The 22,675-nt window shown below is 42.1% G+C and overlaps 1 protein-coding gene across 1 annotated transcript in view; it reads right to left on the reverse strand.

Moving 5' to 3' along the window:
• Positions 1-6,741: 6,741 nt before the first annotated feature.
• Positions 6,742-22,675, reverse strand: part of zeb1a (zinc finger E-box binding homeobox 1a) — a 118,412-nt gene continuing 102,478 nt past the window's right edge. Inside the window, exons 6-8 of the mRNA XM_056292836.1 lie at positions 19,810-21,686; positions 9,501-9,678; positions 6,742-8,132 (exon numbers count right to left, since the gene is read on the reverse strand). Coding sequence (XP_056148811.1) covers positions 7,402-8,132; positions 9,501-9,678; positions 19,810-21,686 — 2,786 coding nt within the window. The 3' untranslated portion in view covers positions 6,742-7,401. The remainder of the gene's footprint in view (positions 8,133-9,500; positions 9,679-19,809; positions 21,687-22,675) is intronic.

Here is a 22,675-nt window from a genome sequence, read left to right on the forward strand (position 1 = left end):
CATCCTAGCTGTGTAGCTAGGAGCAGTGGGCAGTTACCATGCAGCACCCAGGGACCAACTCCAGTTCGTCTTGCCATGCCTCGGTCAGGGGCACAGACAGGAGTATTAACCCTAACATGCATGTCTTTTTGATGGTGGGGGAAACCGAAGCACCCAGAGAAAACCCACCGCAGACACGGGAAGAACATGCAAACTCCACACAGGACGACCTGGGATGACCCCCCAGGTTGGACAACCCTGGGGTTCGAACCCAGGACCTTCTTGCTGTGAGGCAAAAGTGCTAACCGCTGGGCCACTGTGCCGATTCCCCGTCAGTTGAGAACACAGACCAAGAAGGAAAGCTTGGTGTTACTGTGGAGGCAGATGTTCAGTTTTAATGGTCTTCTTTGCAATGTCACACAATAGTTTATCTCCCATCTTTAAAACATGGCTAACACATGAGGCTTTGTATCATAATCAGACTTGAAAAAATTAGTGTATACTTTTATTTTGAGCAGGTTGCATGATTGAAATCGCCTTTTTGCTGGTCTCCTTTAACAAACTATCGGGTGACTCATGAATTCAAAATGCTGCCGCAAGGGTTTTAACTGAAACTGGGAGGACTGACCATGTTGCATCTATTTCAGGATCACTACAATGGTTTTCACCAAATTCAGAATGGATTTTACCTTTTTATGAAAGCTTTAAATTACCCAGCACCACATTAAATCAATGAAATTCTGCAAGATACCACACCAAGTGTAACCTCAGATCAACACAGTTCACCGTTCAAAATATCCACTATAAACTCGAAAGATGTTTCATTTTCCATCATCCAAACAGACGTCTTGCCCTGCATGATGACCTGAGAAGCACTCAAGTTGGGCTCTTGAAAGAAAATCGAAAACATTTTTCTGCAAGGTGCTTCTTCAGGATGCTGTGCTGTGAGTATTGGCATGGCAGGTTTAAATGCATTTTTAAACTTCTTGATAAAATGCACTTCAGGTTTTCTTGTTTCTATTTCTAATATAACTCGTCAATTCTAGAAAAAAAATACATCATGAAGTTCAAAATCAAACATCGTCCTTGGCTGTTCCGGTGGCATCTGGACACTGCTTGGCATCCTGCTCATCATATTCTTCATATATTTTATAATTCCATTATAATTCTGTTATCCTCTTTCAATGTTGTATTCTGTAAATTGTTTAAATGCAACATTCATTGCACATCTGTCCGTCTTGGGAGAGATCCCTCCTCTGTTGCTCTCCCTGAGGTTTCTTCCTATTTTTTATCCTTGTTAAAGGGTTTTTTTAGGGAGTTGTTCCTTATATGATGCGAGGGTCTAATGACAGGATGTTGTGTTGCGGTAAAGGCCCCTGAGACAAATTTTTAATTTGAGATATTGGGCTATACAAATAAAATTGACTTAACTGACTTATGCTCTATGTGTGAACTGTGCAGTGTAAATAAAGTTTGGCTTGACTTATGGTTGGAGGAAATTGAACCACAGTTTAGCAGGGTTCAAGGCTTAAAGGAGCTACGTGAGTTTGAGGGGGGAACAACTACACGTATTTATGCATTTTGTCCACTTGAGGGCGAACTCGCACTTACAATGATGGCGGGCACTATCCATCCATCCATTATCCAAACCGCTCATCCTGCTGTCGGGGTCGCAGGAGCCTATCCCAGCAGTCACTGGGCGGCAGGCGGGGAGACACCCCACTCCCTTTTTTGAACGGCTTGAATAATTTTACATGAAACGATTTCATGGACTTTTCCTTTACACACATCTACATAATAACTAAAGGATGTCTTAACAGTTTTTAAGATATTTTAGGCTCTTTACCATATGTTCAGCCATATTCTACACAATGGAATAAGGGATTGGTTCTCTTTTCGTCTTCGCTCAGACCTAGAACATTTCAATAAAATATGAATTTCAACTTTTCAGTTGTCAGAGTAGATGTAACCAGGGATAATAACTGTGGAGCAGGTTTCAAGTTGTACATATCAAGTTACGTTCATAATTATGAGGAATTGTGGACGTAACCTGATATGTACAACTTCAAACTTTTCACCCGTTTGCTTGTAGGTGCAGGTGAAAGTTCGTCGACAATTCTGTACATGTCGTTGACATTTATCCATGGTAAATCTTGTAGGCATCGCGAAAAATATGCCATTGTCAATAGCGCGCCAACAAACAGGAAACTGGTATGACCACTGAGGTAGAAACCGGAAGTCGGTGGACTAGAGTTCTGCACAGAGGCTCCGGACGTCACGTGACTAGTTTTGTTTACGCTGCCATTTTGGCAGGAAGAAAAGCATGTGCCCTGAGCAAAAATGAATGGCGCCAGCATCGATTTCAAGCCGTCAGAGTTCACTGCGCATTTTAATTCCAAAGACATCCATCCATTAGCCAAACCGCTTGTCCTGCTCTCAGGATCGCGGGGATGCTGGGGCCTATCCCAGCAGCCATCGGGCGGCTGGCGGGGAGACACCCTGGACAGGCCGCCAGGCCATCACAGATTCCAAAGACTTTGAACGCTATATTGCGAGACTTGACAGATTAAACATTACTGACCCTTATAATGCCCCCGGGGTGCTTTTCACGTGTATAGCTTGTTTGCAGTCACGTGATTCGAATGACGCGCGAGATTCAGATGGAGGGCAGGAAGTGAAAAGCAGAATGGACGAGATGAAGCTAGTTTAGCCCGAACTGTGCTAGTTTAGAAAATATTACACGAGAGAACGGTATAAACAGAAAGTAAGATATGTTGGACATGATCCTTATGTTATGAAGAGTGGTTTTTTTTTGACGAAGTGGTCACTGCACACACGCGCGTTATTCGACTCCGCTCCTCCCGACCGCAGACGATGGTTCGCAAACCATTTTTTTCCGGCGTTTTCGGTCAATTTCTTGCATTTTTTTCCCCCCTCATGAACAACAACTTTTGGTACTCAATAAAAAAAACTCCTTGTGGTTTCTCAGTTAATGACGCTAAACATAGGCATTTCGAAAGTTTGTGATAGTGCGTCCTATGTAGAAAATCACTTCCTGCCCTCCATCTGTAGTTCGAAAAAAAAAATCTGCAGTTCGTGACGTCATATGCAAACATTGAAACAGCCGGAACGGGCAACGTTCCGCACCTGCAGTATCCAGACATCTACAATTACCTGATCAACTTCCCCTCGTCCTACTCTGGAGAGTCTTGGAAAGCCTAAAAAAGCCTGGAGGGGTAAAAATGGACGAAATCTGGATTCGTGACAAATATTCAGCTTTGGGGTCTACCGACTAAGAATTGCTTTCTCGTCACTGGGTAAGTGTTGTTACGGGTCTTGGGTGGCACGTTGCTGCCATCTGTTGGAATTTGGGCGGTGCTGCTTTGCCGGCTGGTTGTCGTTGTAGGGGCGTTGTGCCCCGGAAGTTGTTGTGTCCGAGCTGGATAGCATTAGTGGGCCAGCGCTCATGAGCAGGCTCGTCAGTTTTAACTCCGAAACAAGTGTCACTTCATGTTAGTTAGTTAGCTTGGGCAGTAGGCAGTGTAATGTAATCGGTGTCATAACTTGTATATAGCGTTCGTTAGCTAGTCTGCGGCTTCGATTTACCAAGACATAACTACATTATCACTGTGTGAATGTATTTCGAAAGGCACCACCTCATACATTAAATTATACCTTTATGATAAACCTTTATGATAAACAGCAGGTACTGTAAAACGCTTTGTTCACTGTAGCTAAATTTCACGGTTTCAAAAAAGCGTAGTTCTTTTATCTTAGCCTTTGTTAGCCCCGCAAAATCCACGCCGTAATGAACAAGTCAAACTTGCCTTTTAGTATAATTGTCAGAAACCGTAATAAAATTATTTTAAATGAATACTATATTAACGTTAGGAAGTGTTGTATTCTGTACCTGATATGAAGGGGTCACTACACAAGCGGAATCCGTTGCTTGTGGGGTCCCATCGGTTTTCTTCTGTTCGCTTCTAGCACGTTTTATGGCAGCAATCCATTTATGTCGTCTATCGGGATCTTTTAAGAATCCGATAAAATACTCTCCCTTTCACTTGTCCGCGACTGCTCTGGCATATCGACGCACAACAGCTATCCACCATATTCACTGTATAAATCCAGCAGCTGAGGAGACTTGCTGCTAGCTAGCAGTCATTTGCCCGCTTTCCTGCCAAAACGGCAGTGTTTTGTTTTCGACTATTGCGTGACGTCAACTACGGGAGCTCTAAATGGAGGCCCGACCAAGCCGGAGGTAACACGGGGATGCGATCCAGCGAGCCCCGTGTTGGCAGGCAACGGAATAGACCGCCACGCCACGCCACGCCACCCGCACGCCCCTTATACAATGCACTTTTAAAGTAGAACGCACGTTTTCAAAATGACGACCCTAACAACTGGCCTCTCTGCCGTATCCCGTAACATCCTGATGGAGCCATCTCATTAGAATAGCAAACTGTATAATATACATTAGAGAGCAAAAAAAAAAAAAATCACTCGGAAATTTTTCCTTATATTTTATTGTGATGAGGAGTCATAAAAATGGAGTAAAACTAAATTAGAAACAATACAAAACGAGTGGGTTTACAAAGGGGGTTCAAAGAGCAGACAATGTATTTATGCTGACACGACAGTACAACAGAACTAGTTGGCACAGGATGGGAACAAAAAGTTGTTGTGGGGCAATCTAAATTTGGCATAAAAATAAAGGGGAGAGAATAATGTTATCATAAAAGATCCTTCATTACAACGATTAGGACTCATGCTTTTTAAATCACAGAGTTTTAGAGTTCAGTAGCTTCGTAACAATGCAGGGAACGGGTCCAGCGGACCAGAGAGCAGATGCACATGTAACAGTTTCTATATCTCACTTCATTCCTCTTTTTTTCTCATCTCTTTTCTTTTCTTCTTTTATTCATTTTCACCTTAAAAAAGAAGTCATGTTAACATAATACATGTTTGTTTTGTGTTTTTGTTAGAACAAACTTAATTTCCCAGAACCACACTGTGGGATTTTTGTTTATCTTCAGGTTATTTTTCATACTAAAATATATTATTGTATCAATTCAAACTACAGTATTGTACACTACACTGTGTAATAAATAACCATAAGAGAAAATATAAAAATAAGACACATAAATATAAAAAAGTCCTCTAGAAACTAAACAGGTATGTTTTTTTTAATCAGTGAAAAGGGTTCTAATACTGCCATTGAAAAAAAAACATACACAGGGCACACATAAAAAAAAGATCTAAAAACCAAAGAACACTGTATGGCATTACCAAATGAAAACATTTCAAACAAACAGGGACCACATTCACTAAGGTTTGTTACCTGAAGTGCAGGAGAGCTTGCCACAACATCTTTTTCTTTTTTTTCTTCTTTTTTTTTTTAACAAGAGCACTCAACTGACAATGGCTGATAATCCGACTGGGTTTAACAATTTACATCGAAGTCCTTCTGCTGCAACGGTATTGTACTGCAACCTTGGTTTTGTATGTGTAAGTATGTATAGTAAGAGGCAATGGTCTTCTGCAGACCTGGGCAATACTGAGCCAATTTTAGACCTAGCCGGAGGATCACAAATTTTCAGGTTACATCTGTATTTAGGGTAGTTTTGAGATATCAAGCACTGAGGTTGTCATTAATAGTAAGTTAACTTTGACTTTTACCTACTTCGGTTAATATTTTCATACATATGTTTCAGTCAAATTTAAAGACCCATTTGAAGGAACATTACATGCATGACAAATTGTTCACAAAATTTCAGATGGAAACTTCTAATGCCAAAGTTACAAGATCGCATTTCAAAGCCTCACACAAGCTCAACAAAACTATGTATATGTGACAGGCGTGCAGAGTTTCAACAGGTTTTCATTTTTACAACTCCGATTTTTCCCACACCTTGATTTCGTGAACTTAATTTTGAAGATTTTGTTTGTAATAGGTTTGCTGCATTATGGTAAACTAAATATAGCCCATATGACTGTCAGATAGGTCGCAAAACCGCATGAAAGGAAATAATTTTTCAAACATCACGGTTGTATAAACCATTCAACTATGCAAACAGCAGTATTTTTTACATGTTTTGTAATTTTCGTGCAGTTGTGAAGCATTTTATAGCCTGGAATTAAATTGATTTTCACTAATTTTCAAGACGATTTCAGGAGAAAAAAAACCTAGCAATATATATATTAAAAAAAAACGAAACAGGCAAAAAAAGCCAATGACTCATCTCAGCTGTTTGAAAATGCAAAATAGGCCAAGTCAACAAACATTAGTCAATATGGGTCTTGTGTAAAAGAGGGACATAACACTGGCTACATCTGCAGAGAACAAATTAAAACACTGTTCAATGGCACTTTTAACAGCACACAGGTCTTGCATAAGGCTGGAGGCATTGGGGTAGGGCTGATGACAGCCTCATTCCTTCAGGTATGATTTCATATACAAGCTAATAACACTGAAAACTGACTGAGAGCCAAAGTAAACTACATGGAGAGCTTGGGCACGTTTGTTTTGAAGCCTTAGCGAAGCTGGGTGGATGGAGCATACTTTTTAGGGCTCTTTCAGATGCCCAAAATGGTAAAGATTTTACCAGTTCAGGCTACGCTGGATGACAAAAAGTAGGTGATCAATGCTGGCTTTGAGGTTGTGATTTTACCTTCCCTGATAGGACAAATTTGGTTATGGCAAACGGATCAAGCCACATTATCACCTCAACTGCCCAGCCCACCCACATCCCTGCCCTTTTTTTTCTCCTTAAGGCTAACAGTCAAATTGAAAACAAATCTCATGCTAGCTAGCATTAGCTAATCCATGCTAATACAAACAAAATTTTGCTAACTAGTGTACATATATAACACTGAAGGGCTAACAATGCATGAGGCATGTTGTATCCATAGATAAACCAGGAATACTGTAGTGCAGAAGTTTTTGTTCATAGAACTCAATAAAATACTGATTTAGCAAACTTCATTGGCAATAAAAAGGTATATAAATCTTTCATCTTTACAAGTTAAAAGGTTTTCAAACGTGAACAAGATTAGTAACACTGACATAATGAACAAAAAAACGAAAACAAAACAATACTGGGATGTCTCAGTAACTCAAATTACAGCCTAGAACAATTAAACTCCAAGTAAAAGTTGATGGGTGAGCTTTGCTTTAAAATCTGTAATTCTATAAACATTTTTAACACTGATATTGTTTCCACAAGAAAAAGTCACTGCTCTTTTTTTTTTTCTTAAAGTTCAGGCACACCTGGATTTTTGTACACAGTAGTGGACCAAAACATCTGGCATCTGTGGTGGTTTTCTTCTGATGGAAAGATGTGGTCTCTTCTCAATTACTTGATACCAATGACTGACATATTCCCAACCACCAATCCCTCTGCCCAAAAATCTTTTATTTCCTTAATCGCTTTTTGTCACATCATCTGCTGTTAGTTCGGCTTTATCAGACCCTTCCCTGATATCGCCGTCTGCGTTCGTCTCATTGTCCAGCATTTCAATGGTGTCCTTGCATTCAACGGCTTCCTCTTCCTCCACTTCCTCCTCCATTTCTTCTTGCTCTGCTTCCAGCTCCACCTCTACCACCTCACACACAATCGCTCCCTCTTCTTTCACTTCTGCCTCTCCCTCCTCCGTCTTGCTTGTCTCCTCATCTGCAGCCTCCCCAGCTTCATCTCCTCCTTCTCCCTCCAAACCTGCCTCTGCTTCTTCACCGTCCTCATCGAAATTACTCTCGAAGATCTCACACTCCTCATCGTCCACCTGGACAACCCGGATATCGTCCATGCACATGGCCTCGTCATCATCATCCTCCTCATCTTCCTCGCTCTCCCTCTCATCTGAGTCCACTTGGGAGGGTGGCGTTGTGGTCCGGCTGTCCGGCTGCAGCCCGCCCCCAGCCTCCGACAGAGCCTTGCGTGGAACCGAACTAGACCCTGTCCCTGTTCCATCCTTCTTACAATAGGAGTAACGGTGGTTCATGTGCTGGGAGAAGGAGCCAGAGTGGGAGAAGCGCTTGCCACACTTGTCACATTGGTAGGGTTTCTCCCCGGAGTGCAGCCTTGAATGTTCTATTAGGTGGTGTTTGTGTTTGAAGGCCTTCTTGCAGACGCTGCATTCATGGGGCCGTTTCCCTGCAGAGGAAGAGCAAGAAATAAGAGTTAGCTTAAATGGTATAGTATGTCAGTAACACTACCAGGGTTAGGGTGGCAGTAGCTCAGGACGTAGAGCAGGTCATCTGGTAACTTAAGGGTTGCTGATTCGAATCTTGGCTCCTCCTGGCAAAAATGTTGAGGTGTCTCTGAGCAAAACACCTTATCCCGAACTGCTCCCTTTGAGAGCTCGTTGTTACCTTGCTTGACACTGCTACTGGTGTGTGTGTGTGTGTGTGTGCGTGCGCGCGCGCGCGCGTGCGTGCGTGCGTGTGTGCATGCGTGGGCGAATGTGAGGGATTAATTGTAAAGCACTTTGAGTGGCTGTTGCAGCTATATAAATGCAGTCCATTTCTTTGTAGCTAGTTAGAGGTTCTCTGTGTAGCTCAAGGAGAAGACCAATGCACTAAAAATGTAAGGTTTATGGGTTTGTTTTGTGCCTATTAATGGTATGCACCCATGCTATTAAACTATGCAAAGGTTATTATAAGGCTCAATGTGTCCCTCAAATGGAGCGTGTTCAGAACTTTATGATAAAGAAAATGTCTTGCTGTGTTAAATGCACAGGAAAGTCCTCCAAAAGCTTTTTAATAAGCAAACCTCTACAACAGTTTGTTCATGTTACTGATTTCAGAATACCAGTTCAGATTTTGAGCTGCAGAAACCTACTGGACATATTACACTAGGGACCATAAAAACCCAACCTTGTTTATAAAGTATTTTGGACTATATAGGACTTTCCTGTGCCAAACCTTTTAGCACTGGAAGGCATGTTGGTGTGTGAGGTAGAGGGTAAGAGAATTTGCATCTGAATAAGCATCTGAATGTGTTTTGTGTGTGGGTGGAGGGGAAGGTGTCATGCACAGACCAACACCCACCTGTACCGGGTGGTGGGGTGCATAGCTAACAGCTTACAGAGTTAGCTAACACATCCAGATCTGTTTAAGAAGGGTTGCTAACAGTGCAGAAAAGGAAATCCTATTCATTTGTGTTAAGAGTCATCTTTTCAGCTTTTCTTTCTAGCCCATTCTCATCCCACGGCATCATATATTGACACTGTTGGCAAAGCATGGAAACATATATTACACGGAAGGTACCCTTTGGTGTTTGTATGAGACACAGCGTGATCAGAGCGTCATAACAACTTCCACGTTTGTTTGAGATGCAGCAGATTAGCCACTACCTCACCTTAACCCTGACCCTCAAGAGTTCAAGAAACCATGCAAAAGGGAGAGAACACATGCACTTTATGTACAAGAAGTTGAACCTGGGATCTTTTTGCTGTGAGACAAATTAATAAGAATAAAAGATATCAGCAGACCTTTTCTTTTTTTAAAACCTCAGGTGTACCTGTGTGTTCATATTTATGCCTGAGCAGAGAGCTGCCCTTCTGAAAGACCTTATCACACAGATCACAGGGGTAGACGCCGTTCTCCAGCCGTCGTTTCTTGGGCGGTGAGGCCGAATCCGAATTGTTCTGTTCCTCCACTGCAGACATCCCCTCAGAGCCACTGTCCTGCTTCTTTTCCTGAAAGAAACCAAACGAGATGGGACAAAATGCATCATGTTGCTTGACTACATTCTTATTGAAGTTTAGGGAGCAACTACATTTAAGTACACAGCCGGCAATGAAACAAAGGTGAGATTTGAATTTAATAACAGAGAGAAACAATCTGCATCAAACATGAGATTGTATTCACTTGAGCTGCTGACATCTGCATGGGTCAATTTCAAATAAATAAAATACAAAACTCCACAGCAGAAGGTAAAGTGATAAATCAAAAGCTAAGTTATGTCTTATGTCTATGAACAGTGCAGTATGTTTTAGTGTAGCGTTAACCTATCAACAAGTCAGAAAGTACTGGTCTGGGATTCTGATCATTTTAGAAAGGCAAATGGCATATGTGTACACAGTACATATTCACTCAGTTCAGCAAAATGAATGAATGGTAGAAAATACAGAAAATGCAAAATATTTTATGCATCTGAGGGTTAAATAGGCTATAATTGTGATTAAAAAAGAGTTTTAAGAGTCAGTGAGCTATACTATTCGTAGTATGACTAATAATAAAGATGTGTGAGTTTTATATCTACACAGTTAACTGATTGCAAATCTAAGTTGGCAGTAGTGGCTTAGTGATTGTGATTCAAACACTGTGGGTTGAAATCCCTGGAGCTAGCTAGTGCAAGGACAATCTGGAAAAGAAAAAATAACTCTTGAAATGATTACTGTCAAACTGCCCTTGTGCAAAGCACTTAGCTGCCCTTGTGAAGCTGAAGGTTGAGGTTGTTAAGAGCAGCTCTCAGGTTGAGTAGAATTTCCTGCATCATCTATTTTCTCTATTAAGGATGAATAAAGTTCATCTTAAAGATTTTTTTGGCACAATAGACAGGACAGTGAAGAGGGACAAGAAATGTAGGGTGAAGAGACAAGAAGACATGCAGAATTAAAGCCTACAACATTGCCCAAGGCCACAACGTCTGTGCTTATTTGGCTGAGCAACCAGGTTCATCTCAAGTTCATTTAAACTCCATCTTATCTTACTCGGTAAAATTCATCTTATCTTATAATAATGAAGTACAACATAAAAAGGCATGCATGTAAAAAATAACTGGATAGCAAAATGCACTGCTTCAGCTATAAGCAACAACATTTGGCAGAACAATTAACTGTAGACTGTTACCAGACCTGATAAAAATCACAAAGCATACCAAAAGGACCCAAGTGAACACAACAATAGGCAGAGAGAGTGAGATTTCTACGTATGGTTTTCATGTGGGAGGTCAGAATCTCTGAGACCACAGCTGTGAGGAGACCTGTCCGGTGTGTCAGACATGCATTTTGAGGGTTCTCACATGTCGAGAGCTCCTCCGAAGGATTAAGTTTGTCTGCTCCCCTCACCGTTACCCTGAGTTTCTGGGAAGGAGTCCAGCTCCAGCCTGCCACTGCTGTGTCTGCTACACTGAGGTACGCAGACGGTATTAGTTAACCTCACCTGGCACATGCATTATTCCTGAGGAGATCTGGACGGAGCCCCAGATTATTTAACCACGGTTTGAAGGGCTTTTTCTTTTCCACAGACAGCCTCCCAGCAATCTGCGATGTCTGTGAATGTCCAGACATACACCCTGCAATTTGCAGTGTCTGTCATAGCTTGTTTTTTGGCAACATATAAACCATCACAAATAAGCACTGTCTTGTTGTGGAAGATGTGTATGCATGAATGTGAGCTTGCCTACAAAATTAATGTCAACATTTGGTTTCAAGCTACAGCTCATGGAAGGGAATGCAATAGGGATATTTTAGAAACATTAAGTGATCTGGAAAAATGAACAAGTAGTAAGTGAATGTGCGCTCAAGTAGAAGAACCTGGTGCTGGCTGTTGTTGAGAGTAGTGTTCATGCTCAAGAAACTCTCCCACAATGAACTGATTTCAAATCAGAATAAAACCTACTAGGATGATTACCCACCAGAGTGGGGGTAGACTCCACTAATGTTTCATCCATCATCTGAACTTGGCATTTATCTTCTGCCCTGGCTCTTAGGGAGAAGGATAAGTATAAGAAGCACAACTATCAAGGGTTCCTACTGGATCAGTGAGTACAGCAGAATATGATGAGCTTTCATCAAAATGGGTCTGATTCCAACTCACAACTCATGGCATTCGCTGCAACTGATACCCTCCTCATTCCTCCTGTCTGTACTCAAAGTCCATCAGCTAATACACCACAAATACTTTTAAGCAAAAAAGAGAAATCCATTTAGTTCCTCAGTGATAGTTGAACATTCACGACCACTGTCTTGGAGTCACTCATGTTCCCATGCAGGGACGCTGGAACTATTTTCTAGGAGGGGGGTGCCTAAATGGGGGGAGGGGGGCGCATGGACATTGAATATCCACTTTTGTGATGTTGCCTTTGACCGCTAGCTTAATTTGACCCCACTTGCTAGCTAACCAGGTCAACATGTGCATGCATCAAAAGTTCTAACATGCAAAAATTGCTCTGTGTGTATTAGTGTTAATTTTGTCTGCTATTTTCTATTTGGTCTTAGTCCTGTGTTAAATGCCCTTGTTAGTTTTTATCATATTTAGTCTACCTCAGCTCTTGTTAAGTCAGGTTTTAGTCAACTAAGTCTTGGCATTTGTTTTAGTCAAAGAAAACTAACTATTTTAGCATAGTTTTCGTCAATGAAAACTGTTGACATTTTAGTCTTGTCATTTTTGTCAAACTTATTTCACATAAGATTTTATCTTATCATTATTTGATGAAAAACACAGGTAGGCTAACATTAATACACTTAAAATGGTAGCATTCACTGCTATAAAGATCGTACTTGACACGAGGCGTCTCCTTTGCCACTTTCGTGACAAGGCGAATCCAGGCCGAACCACTGCTTTTTCCGACACACACAGAGACGCATTCATGTGACGAACACAAGCCGACTCCGCCCCCCTCCCGAAGACAGCGTTGCCAATAACTGCTGCTTCATCGAGTCCAGCCATAGTCGCATCTGACGAGACCCGAGGCGCGAACCCCGGTCCCCAGTGGGCAACTGCATCGACACAATGCCAATGCTTATACTGCTACATCACCACGGACACGTCACCTGGCTATTTCTGATAGAGTTCTCTTAACCAAGGCCGACAGTATTTCAAAACTTGTTTATCCTGCTCTATCAATGTTTTTCCAAGACTCAACATCTAAGGAAGTCAACAACATACTTACTAATTTGGTTTGGGAAAATAGACACCACCACCTACTAATCTTGGTGGTCTGTCAGGTAGTCTTAAGCAGGCTGCTAGCAATCTTGTGGTAATATTTGATGCTAACCTCAGTTTTGACAATCAACTCAAAACATGTTGTTCAGTCATGCTTTTCCCAGCTCAAGCTAGTCTCCAAAATTAGGTCATTTCTATCAATTGCCAATCTGCAAAAAGTTGTACATGCTTTTATCTATTTTTGGCTTGACTATTGTAATGCACTTTATTCTGGTATCAGCAAGGGCTCCCTCCACCGTCTGCAGTTGGTACAAAATGCCACTGCTCAGCTCATTACCGGGACAAGGAGGCAGGATCATATCACTCCTGTGCTTGCCTCCCTACACTGGCTCCGTTATATTTCGAATTGATTTTAAAATTTTACTGCTCACTTTTAAGGCTTTAAATGGCCTTGCTCCTTCATACATTTGTGATTTATTGACTTGGTACAAACTAAGACAAATGAAGACTAAGACAAACTAAGTGTCTAGCTTCTTATAAATCTCGTCTTAAAACGTTTTTTATGAAAGCCACAAATGTGTTACAAATGTTTGATATTTGTTTTCATTTTTACTATTATTTGAGCTTACTCTTACTTTTGCCTTGTCTGATTTTATCTTTTTTTTTGTGAAGCACTTTGTAACATTGTTTTAGAAAAGTGCTATATAGTTAAAATTATTATTATTAAAAAAATAAATACTTTCAGGGTCCAGAAAAGGTGGTTTTGAATTATTGAATTTTATTGATTTAAATAATACACTTAAATTAAAATGGATACTTCTATTTGGTATTTTATTTCAAAGCAATACTTTTAGAAAATTGGGTGGCCTTTCACTTCTTTAACGTTACTAAATTGCCTATAAAATTATCTGAAATTTATCAACAGGCCCTCCAACTTGGAAATTATTTTACATAACGTTTCCCCACATAAGACCCTGATATGGAATAATAGAGACATTACTGTTGGTAAAAAAAAAATCTATCTTTAAGCAAAATTGGGTTGATAAAGTTATTATTTATGTAACTTGATCTCTTTGATGCCAACAGTTTATTGTTTAATTATGAACGATTCCTTCTATTTAAATCCATTCCTGTAACAAGCAAAGAGTTTAATTATGTAATGAACGCTATTCCTAATGGTCTGTCCCATTTAATATAGTCATCTTCAGTTTCAAGAAGCACTGAGGATAAAACCCTCTTTGATTATAAATGGCATTGACATAAAGAATGCTAAATGCAACAATAAACATATGTAATACATTCTATGAAAGAAGGAAAATTACTCCTAGAGGAAAAGCTTTTAGGGACATTTTTATAGGTACTGACTGGCAGACGGCATGGCTACTACCATATAAAGTCAGTATGACCAACCAGATTAAAGTACACATCAAAATGTTACACAATATGTATCCATCCTTCCATCATCCAAGCCACTTATCCCAATTGGGGTCGCAGGATGCTGGAGCTTATCCCAGCAGTCATTGGGCGGCAGGCTGGGAGACACCCTGGACAGGCCGTTAGTCCATCACTCATCATCATCTTTATATATCCAACAAAGCTATATTTCTCCACATTTTTAGATACTGAAAATTAATGTTATCTTTGCAATGACGAACCAGAATCTTTAATGCAGACAGGAGGCGGAGCCAGGGGTGGCAGCGTTGAAGATGCTAAGATTTTCACTGGGAGTGACGAAGAAGGACAGGATTAGGAACGAGTATATTAGAGGGACAGCTCAGGTTGGATGGTTTGGAGACAAAGCAAGAGAGGTAAGATTGAGATGGCTTGCATTTGTGTGGAGGAGAGATGCTGGGTATATTGGGAGAAGGATACTGAATATGGAGCTGCCAGGGGAGAGGAAAAGAGGAAGGCCAAAGAGGAGGTTTATGGATGTGGTGAGGGAGGACATGCAGGTGGCTGGTGTGACAGAGGAAGATGCAGAAGACAGGAAGAGATGGAAATGGATGATCCGCTGTGGCAACTCCTAACGGGAGCAGCCGAAAGTAGTAGTAGTAATCTTTAACGCATTTATTCTACCATTGTATACATTGTTACTTTTGGACCCAAATGAAAGATCATATATATCATGTAGAACTTATCACAAAATTAAAATTGAATGTAAAAATGTTATTACACTTTATGAACATGATAAATGTGACACTGAATTCATTGTAAACTTACTGATTCTATATGGTAAATTTCACATACATAAATGCAAAATAACAAAAGTTACCACCAGTTTTACTTGATTTTTATGTGAATTTAAACAGTATATTAAGACTCTCAAACTAATAAACACTAAACAAGTAATAAAACTGTCAAACTATATGGTGACCGCTTTAAAGAATAAAGTGTGTTTTTATTATAATTTTATATTAATCAAGTTTATTTATCCCAATTCTATTTGTTTTAATTCATTACTCTTCTCTATAATTTTTTACTTATTTAAATTCATGTTATTACTTCTTTGTATATGATGTTGAGCACATCTGCACCGTAGTATATTTGTTTGTTTTCTTAAAAAAAAATGTGAGCGGTTGCTGGTTTTGCGATGGGAAAATTGTACACTGAAGTTCAGAGAAAGATAAATAAATGTTTTCACTTAATTGTCTCACTTATCCATGTTATCATAGTTGAATGGACAAATATGGAGGGAGAACATTGGTGTACAAGTTAGACTTGTATACCACGAAATATGAACTGGTGTTATCAACAATTTTTTTATTTATTTATGTTCAATGCTTTTCTCCCGACTCACTGCCAGCCAGGCAGCATCTCTCTTGTGGGGCAGTTTGTAGTTTTCAAGGGCACTGTCGCACAATATCGGCAGGTTAGACACAGCAACAATCAAAGTCTCCTCCGTCCTGGCTCACTAAGAAACTACAGTCAATCACAGCCAAGTAGGGTCAACCACACACACTTCTTTGCTATTGGTTGAGGCTGCGGATCTGCGGGTCAAAGTTCACTGAAGTTGAACTCCACGCGAAGATGTCAAGATGCAAATTTCTTTCGCCACTGAAGCAAATGTTTTATGGCCCCTTCACTCATGTAGAATGGGAAGTGAACAGGAGGCGAATATTCGCCAATGTTAATTTCGCGATGTGTGACGTAGCCTTGGAAGTCTTGGAAAAATGGTCATTGACAAACATAAGTGTGTATACGTCTACGTCACTACATCAGACTACATACATCATATTAGTATGTGCCATCTCCTGACTGCAGACATTTTCATTCATTATTTCGCATTATATGAATGCACATATAGGCTGCAGCATATGTTGTATTAAACTTTATTAACATGGGTCGATAGTTTTTCTTGCTAGGTTGCTAAGGAGCCCTTCTTGGCTCAAGATGGTGCAAACCGCACTGGCCTGGCTATTAGTTTACATAGTTAAAGACGCATGATGAGCTCTGAACAGGAGACGGGCTTGTCATTTCACATCACAAGGCTATATGAAAGCATATATGTTGTAAGGAAATATGAAAGACAGAAATTAAAGTCAGACCAGTTCCTTGTTAAAAACAAAACAAAACAACCTTTGGTGCAGTAAAATGAAGCTGTCGATAGGGCGATGGGGAGGTGTGGTCGCACCCCTACTCGATGTCTATGGTCCCATGCCTGGTCCAAGATTTGATTTAGGGTCACATCTATACTTTTTTTTCAGACCAAGTACATGTACTTACATTTGGGTAATTGCCAATACCGAGTTCCATTACAGTTCTAACAATGACTTTGAAAACACGTTTTACTTTCAGCAGATGTTCCTCACTTTCTTCTTCTTTCGGCTTGTTCCCTGTTTTTCAGAGGTTGCCAAAGCAGATTTTATAATTTCCATCAGGACCCCATGAGGGCACAGCACCAATGGCGGCCGTTGTTAACCCAGGCCTCGACCGATCCAGTATGGTCTTGTCAATCTGCATCCGATTTGGCAAAATTTTACATCGGATGCCCTTCCTGACACAACCACTAACCCTATGGACGGGGGCACAGGTAAAACGATGGATGCCACTCCAGTATTCATGGACTTGCGCCCATGCCTGTCGCATGTTCCTCACTTTCTAACTGTAGCAAATTAAACATACAACATGATGCTGTTGCTGACAATTTAACATTCAACTTTGTGTTTTCCTGAACAAACATGGCACTGCCACACATTTCACTTAAATGTAAGCTGTAACACATGCAGTGGGTTTAGTACAACAGAAACTGTAGGAGAACATCTGAAATGATATATTATCATTAGTGCCAGGCACGGACGCATCACGTGGGCGGGGTGGAGGGTTTTTTGGTTTTTTGGGGTTTTTTTTACCTGCTGCATCAACTGCGTCTTTGTTGAGTGCAGTCGCGTGCCAGTCGTGTTTTCTGCTTCACTGCGTGCATGTTGAGTTTTGTCAAGTGATAATGCAGTTGTTTTTGCAGGGTTTGGAAGCGTAGGCTATATTAACTGGTACTGAATTAATTAACTAGATTGTTGTAACTACAGGATCATGGATACACATTGATTTGATTGATTTATTTTTATGTGCAATGAAAAAAACCCACATGATTGCATTTGTGTGTCACATGGTTGCATTTGTGTGTCACATTGCCTCTGATAAAATGAGGTATTTATTTTAATCATTTTTAAACAGATTGTACTCGTTTTTTGGGGGGCATTTTCCACTTTTATTTGACAGCGATGGTCGTGAGAGAGACGAGAAAGGCAGGGGAGAACATGGCAGGGGGCCTGGGCCGGATTCGAACCCATACCGCTGCTGTAAGGACTCAACCTTAGGCGGTACATGCTCTACCAGGTGAGCCACCAGAGCGCCCCTGTACTCACTTTCCATTTTCTACACAGTTCAGAAGTGAAGTCGAAAACACGGCTGGCACGCAACACAGCCGCAGTGTAGCAGGTTAAAAAAAAAGAAAACACTCCGCCCTGCCCACATGACACCCTGCGTCCATGCCTGGGCTATCTGCAGTCATCCAAGCAGCGTTGCTGGATGTACTACAACAGTTATCGTATTTGCACAATCGATAATGCCAAAATTCCCATAATGTACGATAATTTTGTGACACTTAGTATTAGTAGTTGTTTCTGTCTAAGACGTCTCATTTTAATTATTTTCCCGACACGATCATGGGCAGGATAGTAAAATATGGATCCCGCATCTGTGTTTATGCATCTCTTCTCAGATGACGTCTTTCCAGCCAATCATGCTTGTTGTGATGATGAACATGAACATGGTCGGTCGGTCGGGGCACCCCACGGATCGGCAGAGAGGGGCCCTGTGCAGCAGCTACCAGGGCGACTCAAAAAGAGCAGGGTAATTGGCCAGATACAATCGGGGCGAAAAGGGGGGGAAATTGAAAGAAAAAAAACTGTTTTAGAGCTACAAAGAATTGATTTCCGGGAACACGCTGTTTTATCCGGGCAAAGCTACTATAAAGTTGATCCCGTTTCGGGGCTAATAAGTTAGGTGACGTCGGATTGGTGCGTAGATTCCCGTACTCGCCGATACCAGACCCAGCATTTTAGGCAGTATTGCAGGCATTTCCGATACTGGTATTGGTATCGGAACAATTTCTGTGAAACACAGCACTTATTTGGGGATGTGTAGTGTTTTGAAATGAGAACATATAGGGATTTTTGGCATGTGAAACACCAGTCATCTTGTGGCTAATTTTGCCCTACAAAGTGACAACATGGCTGGGCCACTCTATTGCTCAACGATAGGTTGGCAGCTGAAACTTTCAACCCTCTTACAACAAGAAACTCTCTTAAGGCTAGGCTGGACAGTCACTGTTAAGGAACCACAGCAGTGGTAACTGCGCTATATGATATTCAGATTCAGACAACGTTATCTATCCCAAAAGGGTAATTAAATTTCATTACCTACCCAGATTATACACAAATTCACAGACAAGCAGCAATCAGCAGTATGTCAGACAATAGACAGATCAGTACATGAGCAAGAGATGCACACTGTTGCCCTTGTGTGGCCATGCGTGCAGACTCATATGGGGACCAGGCAAAGGACAAAAATTCACATAAGTTAAAAGAATAGAATAAATAAACAAATAAAGCATCCTAAGATGCATTGCACATTACATTCCACCACTACATTCAGTGAACACACAGGCCCACAAGCCATGTGAAAAACAGACAAAGGTATAAACCAACTATCCATCCATCCATTATCCAAACCGCTTATCCTGCTTTCAGGGTCACGGGATGCTGGAGCCTATCCCAGCGGTCATAGGGCAGCAGGCCATCACAGGGCACAAAGGTATAAACCAACTATTGTGGTTTAAACACAATAGAGCATTCATAAAATTACTACTCTTGACATTTAACAGCCTGATAGCAGAAGGAATGAAGGACTTAGAATAGCGATTTGTTTTCCTAGGGGGCGCTTTATAGTGCTGGCCTGAGGGCATTACAGTGAAATTCACTGGACAGGACGTGGTCAGATTGGCTAATAATGCCTTCTGATAACTATGTTACATGGTTTTATGCCATAGTCCTAACTTGGCACAGAGCACCTATCAACGGAGTGGCTCATTTTGAGAAGTATAAAGATTAAACTGTATGTATCATGTCATCCATTATTTTTCATAGTTCACATTCTGGCACAATAGACATACTACGTACCATTAGTTAGAGAGAATGGGGAATTAAAATGACAAAATAATCTGGCCAAATTTCTCTTATCTGACTCTAATTGGGAGGCAATGATATCTTAATTAGAACATTCACATCAAAAGTGTTTTTAAGCAACAGCCAGCACAACAGGGGCAAACCAGACCAAAATGAATGACAAATGGGCAGCAAACCGTAAAATTACTCCAAAGCATAATGCTGCTAAATCATAGTGTTCATACTACTTTGCCACTGTATCTTTGTACTACTCACCTTGTGGCCGTTGAGAACTACTGTCATGGCCCCAGGTGTGCTGCCAGCCGTAGTGGTGTAGGTGTAGGTGAGCTGGGGGATGAGGATGGTGCGTTTGGCTGTGGTGTTGATGGCGCTCAGGCACCCCACCGTGCCTTGGCTAGCGATGGCCACTAGGGTGGGCAGCTGAGCGGTGGTGACGATGTTGACTGGGCTACCAGTCTGAGGTGAAGTGACAAGGATGGCATTGCCCTGGACCTGCTCCTTTCTCAGGCAGCTTAGGTTGAGAGGCTGTTCTTGTTGATTGACTGGAGGGGGTGTCCTCTGAGTGTCAGACCCAGCAGAGATTTGCTTGGGCAGGGAGAGGTCCAGGGGTTCCGCCTGGGTGTCCTGGTCCTCTGGATCTTCAGGCTCACTTTTGACAGTGACAAGGTCCAGAGTGGTTAGATTTAGTGGTGTGGGGTCTGAAGGGACAATGGATGACTCAGATGGAAGTTTGATGGGTGTGTTCTGGGCTTGTGAGATGGAAGTGGTCCCTTTCTCAGTCTCTATATTGTGATTTGAGGTGACCTCTGGGCTGGAATTTGTAGGGGGAGTCTTTCTGGAATCTGTGGTTGAGTCTTTGGGGGGGGTGATATTGATTTTCCCAGAGTTCATCTTGACAAACCATTTCCTTACTACATCCACAGGAATACTGATTGACTTTGAGATCTTTTCCAGCTCATCCTCCTTGGGGTTGGCGTTGGAGGCAAAGTAGGTCTTCAGGAGTGATAGGTCATCCATGGGTGGCTCTTCCAGTGTCACCCCAGCCTCTTTCAGCAAGGCAGCAAACGAGGGGTCAAGGGCATCAGAGTCCACAGCCTCCCCGTTGGCTGCTTTGCGGTGCTGGAGGAGGTGCAGTGCGTCCAGACTGTCAGGGCAGTTGTCGCAGAGTAAACATGCGCTAGTGCTCTTGTCTTTTGACGTCTCTGCTACTTTGGAATTTGCAGGTGTAACGTTAGCTTTTTCAGGTTTGGCGATAGCATCTGTCTCTGCAGTCACAACAGGCTCTGCCTCCTTCTCAGTCTTAATGACAGTGAGATCAGTAGCTGTTCTCTCTCCCTCTGAAGTCAGGGGTTCAACTGTTTTAGTGGGGGTGGAGGCTGGGTTGGTGTTGGTGGCTGCGACGGTGCTGGTGGGGGCTGTGGGAGCTGGGGGAACATCTTTTTTGAGTAGCAGCGGTGTAGGCTGCATAGCAGCAGGGGTGGCAGTTGCTGCAGTGTTGATGCTGTAGTTGATGATAATCTTTGTGGTCCCGTCCTGGTCTACAAAGGCGGGCAGGCTGATTATCTGCTGCTGGGGCTGCTGGACCACAATCCCTTGCTTGCCTTGTGTTACCACCCCATTGGCTGTGCCCAGCACCTGCCTGAAGACGTTCCCATCCATGGCAACCTTGAGCACATTCTGAAGGTCACTCAGGTTGATGCTAATGGGTGACACCAGGCCCATCGTGGGCACCACCATGGCCACCCCCTGGGGCAGGGCTGCAGCAGTGGCCACAGTGCCTTGCCCCACACCTCCGTTCACCACACCGTTGGTCCCCGTCATCGGAGCCGGTGCTGGAGCTGGGGCCACTGTCACCGGCTTGCATTCATATTCCACAGGTTCGGACTTGATCTGGGTGACAGGCAGCTGCTCCTGGAGGGGCTTGCTGTCGGTTTTTTCCTTCAGAACCATTCGGGCCGGAGCAATGACCACAGGAGCGGGCTGGTCAGAAGGCGGTGCAGGCTTGATTGGTGGCCGGGGGTTGCCATTGGGGGGCAAGGCCCCCACACACTTCTTACTGCTAATGTGGGAGCTGTAGGAGCCTGAATGGGAGAATCGTTTCTTGCAGTTGGCACATTCGTATGGCTTCTCACCTGTCAGGGACACAGAAAAATAAACAAAACCCCATTTGAAAAAGCTGTTTCATAACAGTTTCTGCATTAGTTTCTTTTTTCTCCCCCCCACCCTTTTCTCCCCAATTGTACTCGGCCAATAACCTTATTTGTCCGAGCCGTCCCGGTCACTGCTCCACCCCCTCTGCCAGGCCGGGGAGGGCTGCAGACTACCACATGCTTCCTCCAATACATGTGGAGCCACCAGCCACTTCTTTTCACCTGACAGTTAGGAGCATTACCAGGGGGACATAGCGCGTCCCCCCAGTTCCCACTCCCCCCCGAACATGCACCCCAACCGACTGACCAGAGGAGGGCGCTAGTGCAGCGACCAGGACACACACACATCCAGTTTCCCACCCGAAGACACGGCCAATTGTGTCTGTAGGGACGCCCGACGAAGCCAGAGGTAACACAGGGATTAATTTCTGCATTAGTTGAGTTTGATTTATTTTATGTACCACACTTTTGACAACTGATTCGTTATTTTTTTTATATATATTTTTCTCAGACTTCCATAAAAAAAGGTTCTGCCATCTTAAGTTCCTGTCATCCAAGTCATTTCTTTACCAGCATATTTTCTTTTTCGCTTTCTTTTGCTCATTTATGTGAAGTTGTATTCCATGGCCCATGTGTTCGATCTTGCCTCCATAATTTGTATGGTCTTATTTTATTTTTTTATTTGTTTATAATTTTCTTTAACACAAATATATTTTCTTAGCTTTACAACATACAACACTGGTAAAGAAAATGTGTAATTTACAAAGCATGACATAATGGAGTGACCCAAAAATCAAGTTATCTAAATTACAACCCTTGCACCAACACCATGATAACACACTGGACAGGAGTATATGGAATTAATAATAACTATAATCAGAAGAACGTAGAACATGAAACAGAAATACATCTCCATACAAGGAAAGGCATTGAGTTGTTGGCAAGACTGCAGTTGCAAATGTTAACATAGT

Source organism: Lampris incognitus, chromosome 14, assembly GCF_029633865.1.
Source record: "Lampris incognitus isolate fLamInc1 chromosome 14, fLamInc1.hap2, whole genome shotgun sequence".
In the NCBI taxonomy this organism is placed as follows: Eukaryota; Metazoa; Chordata; class Actinopteri; order Lampriformes; family Lampridae; genus Lampris; species Lampris incognitus.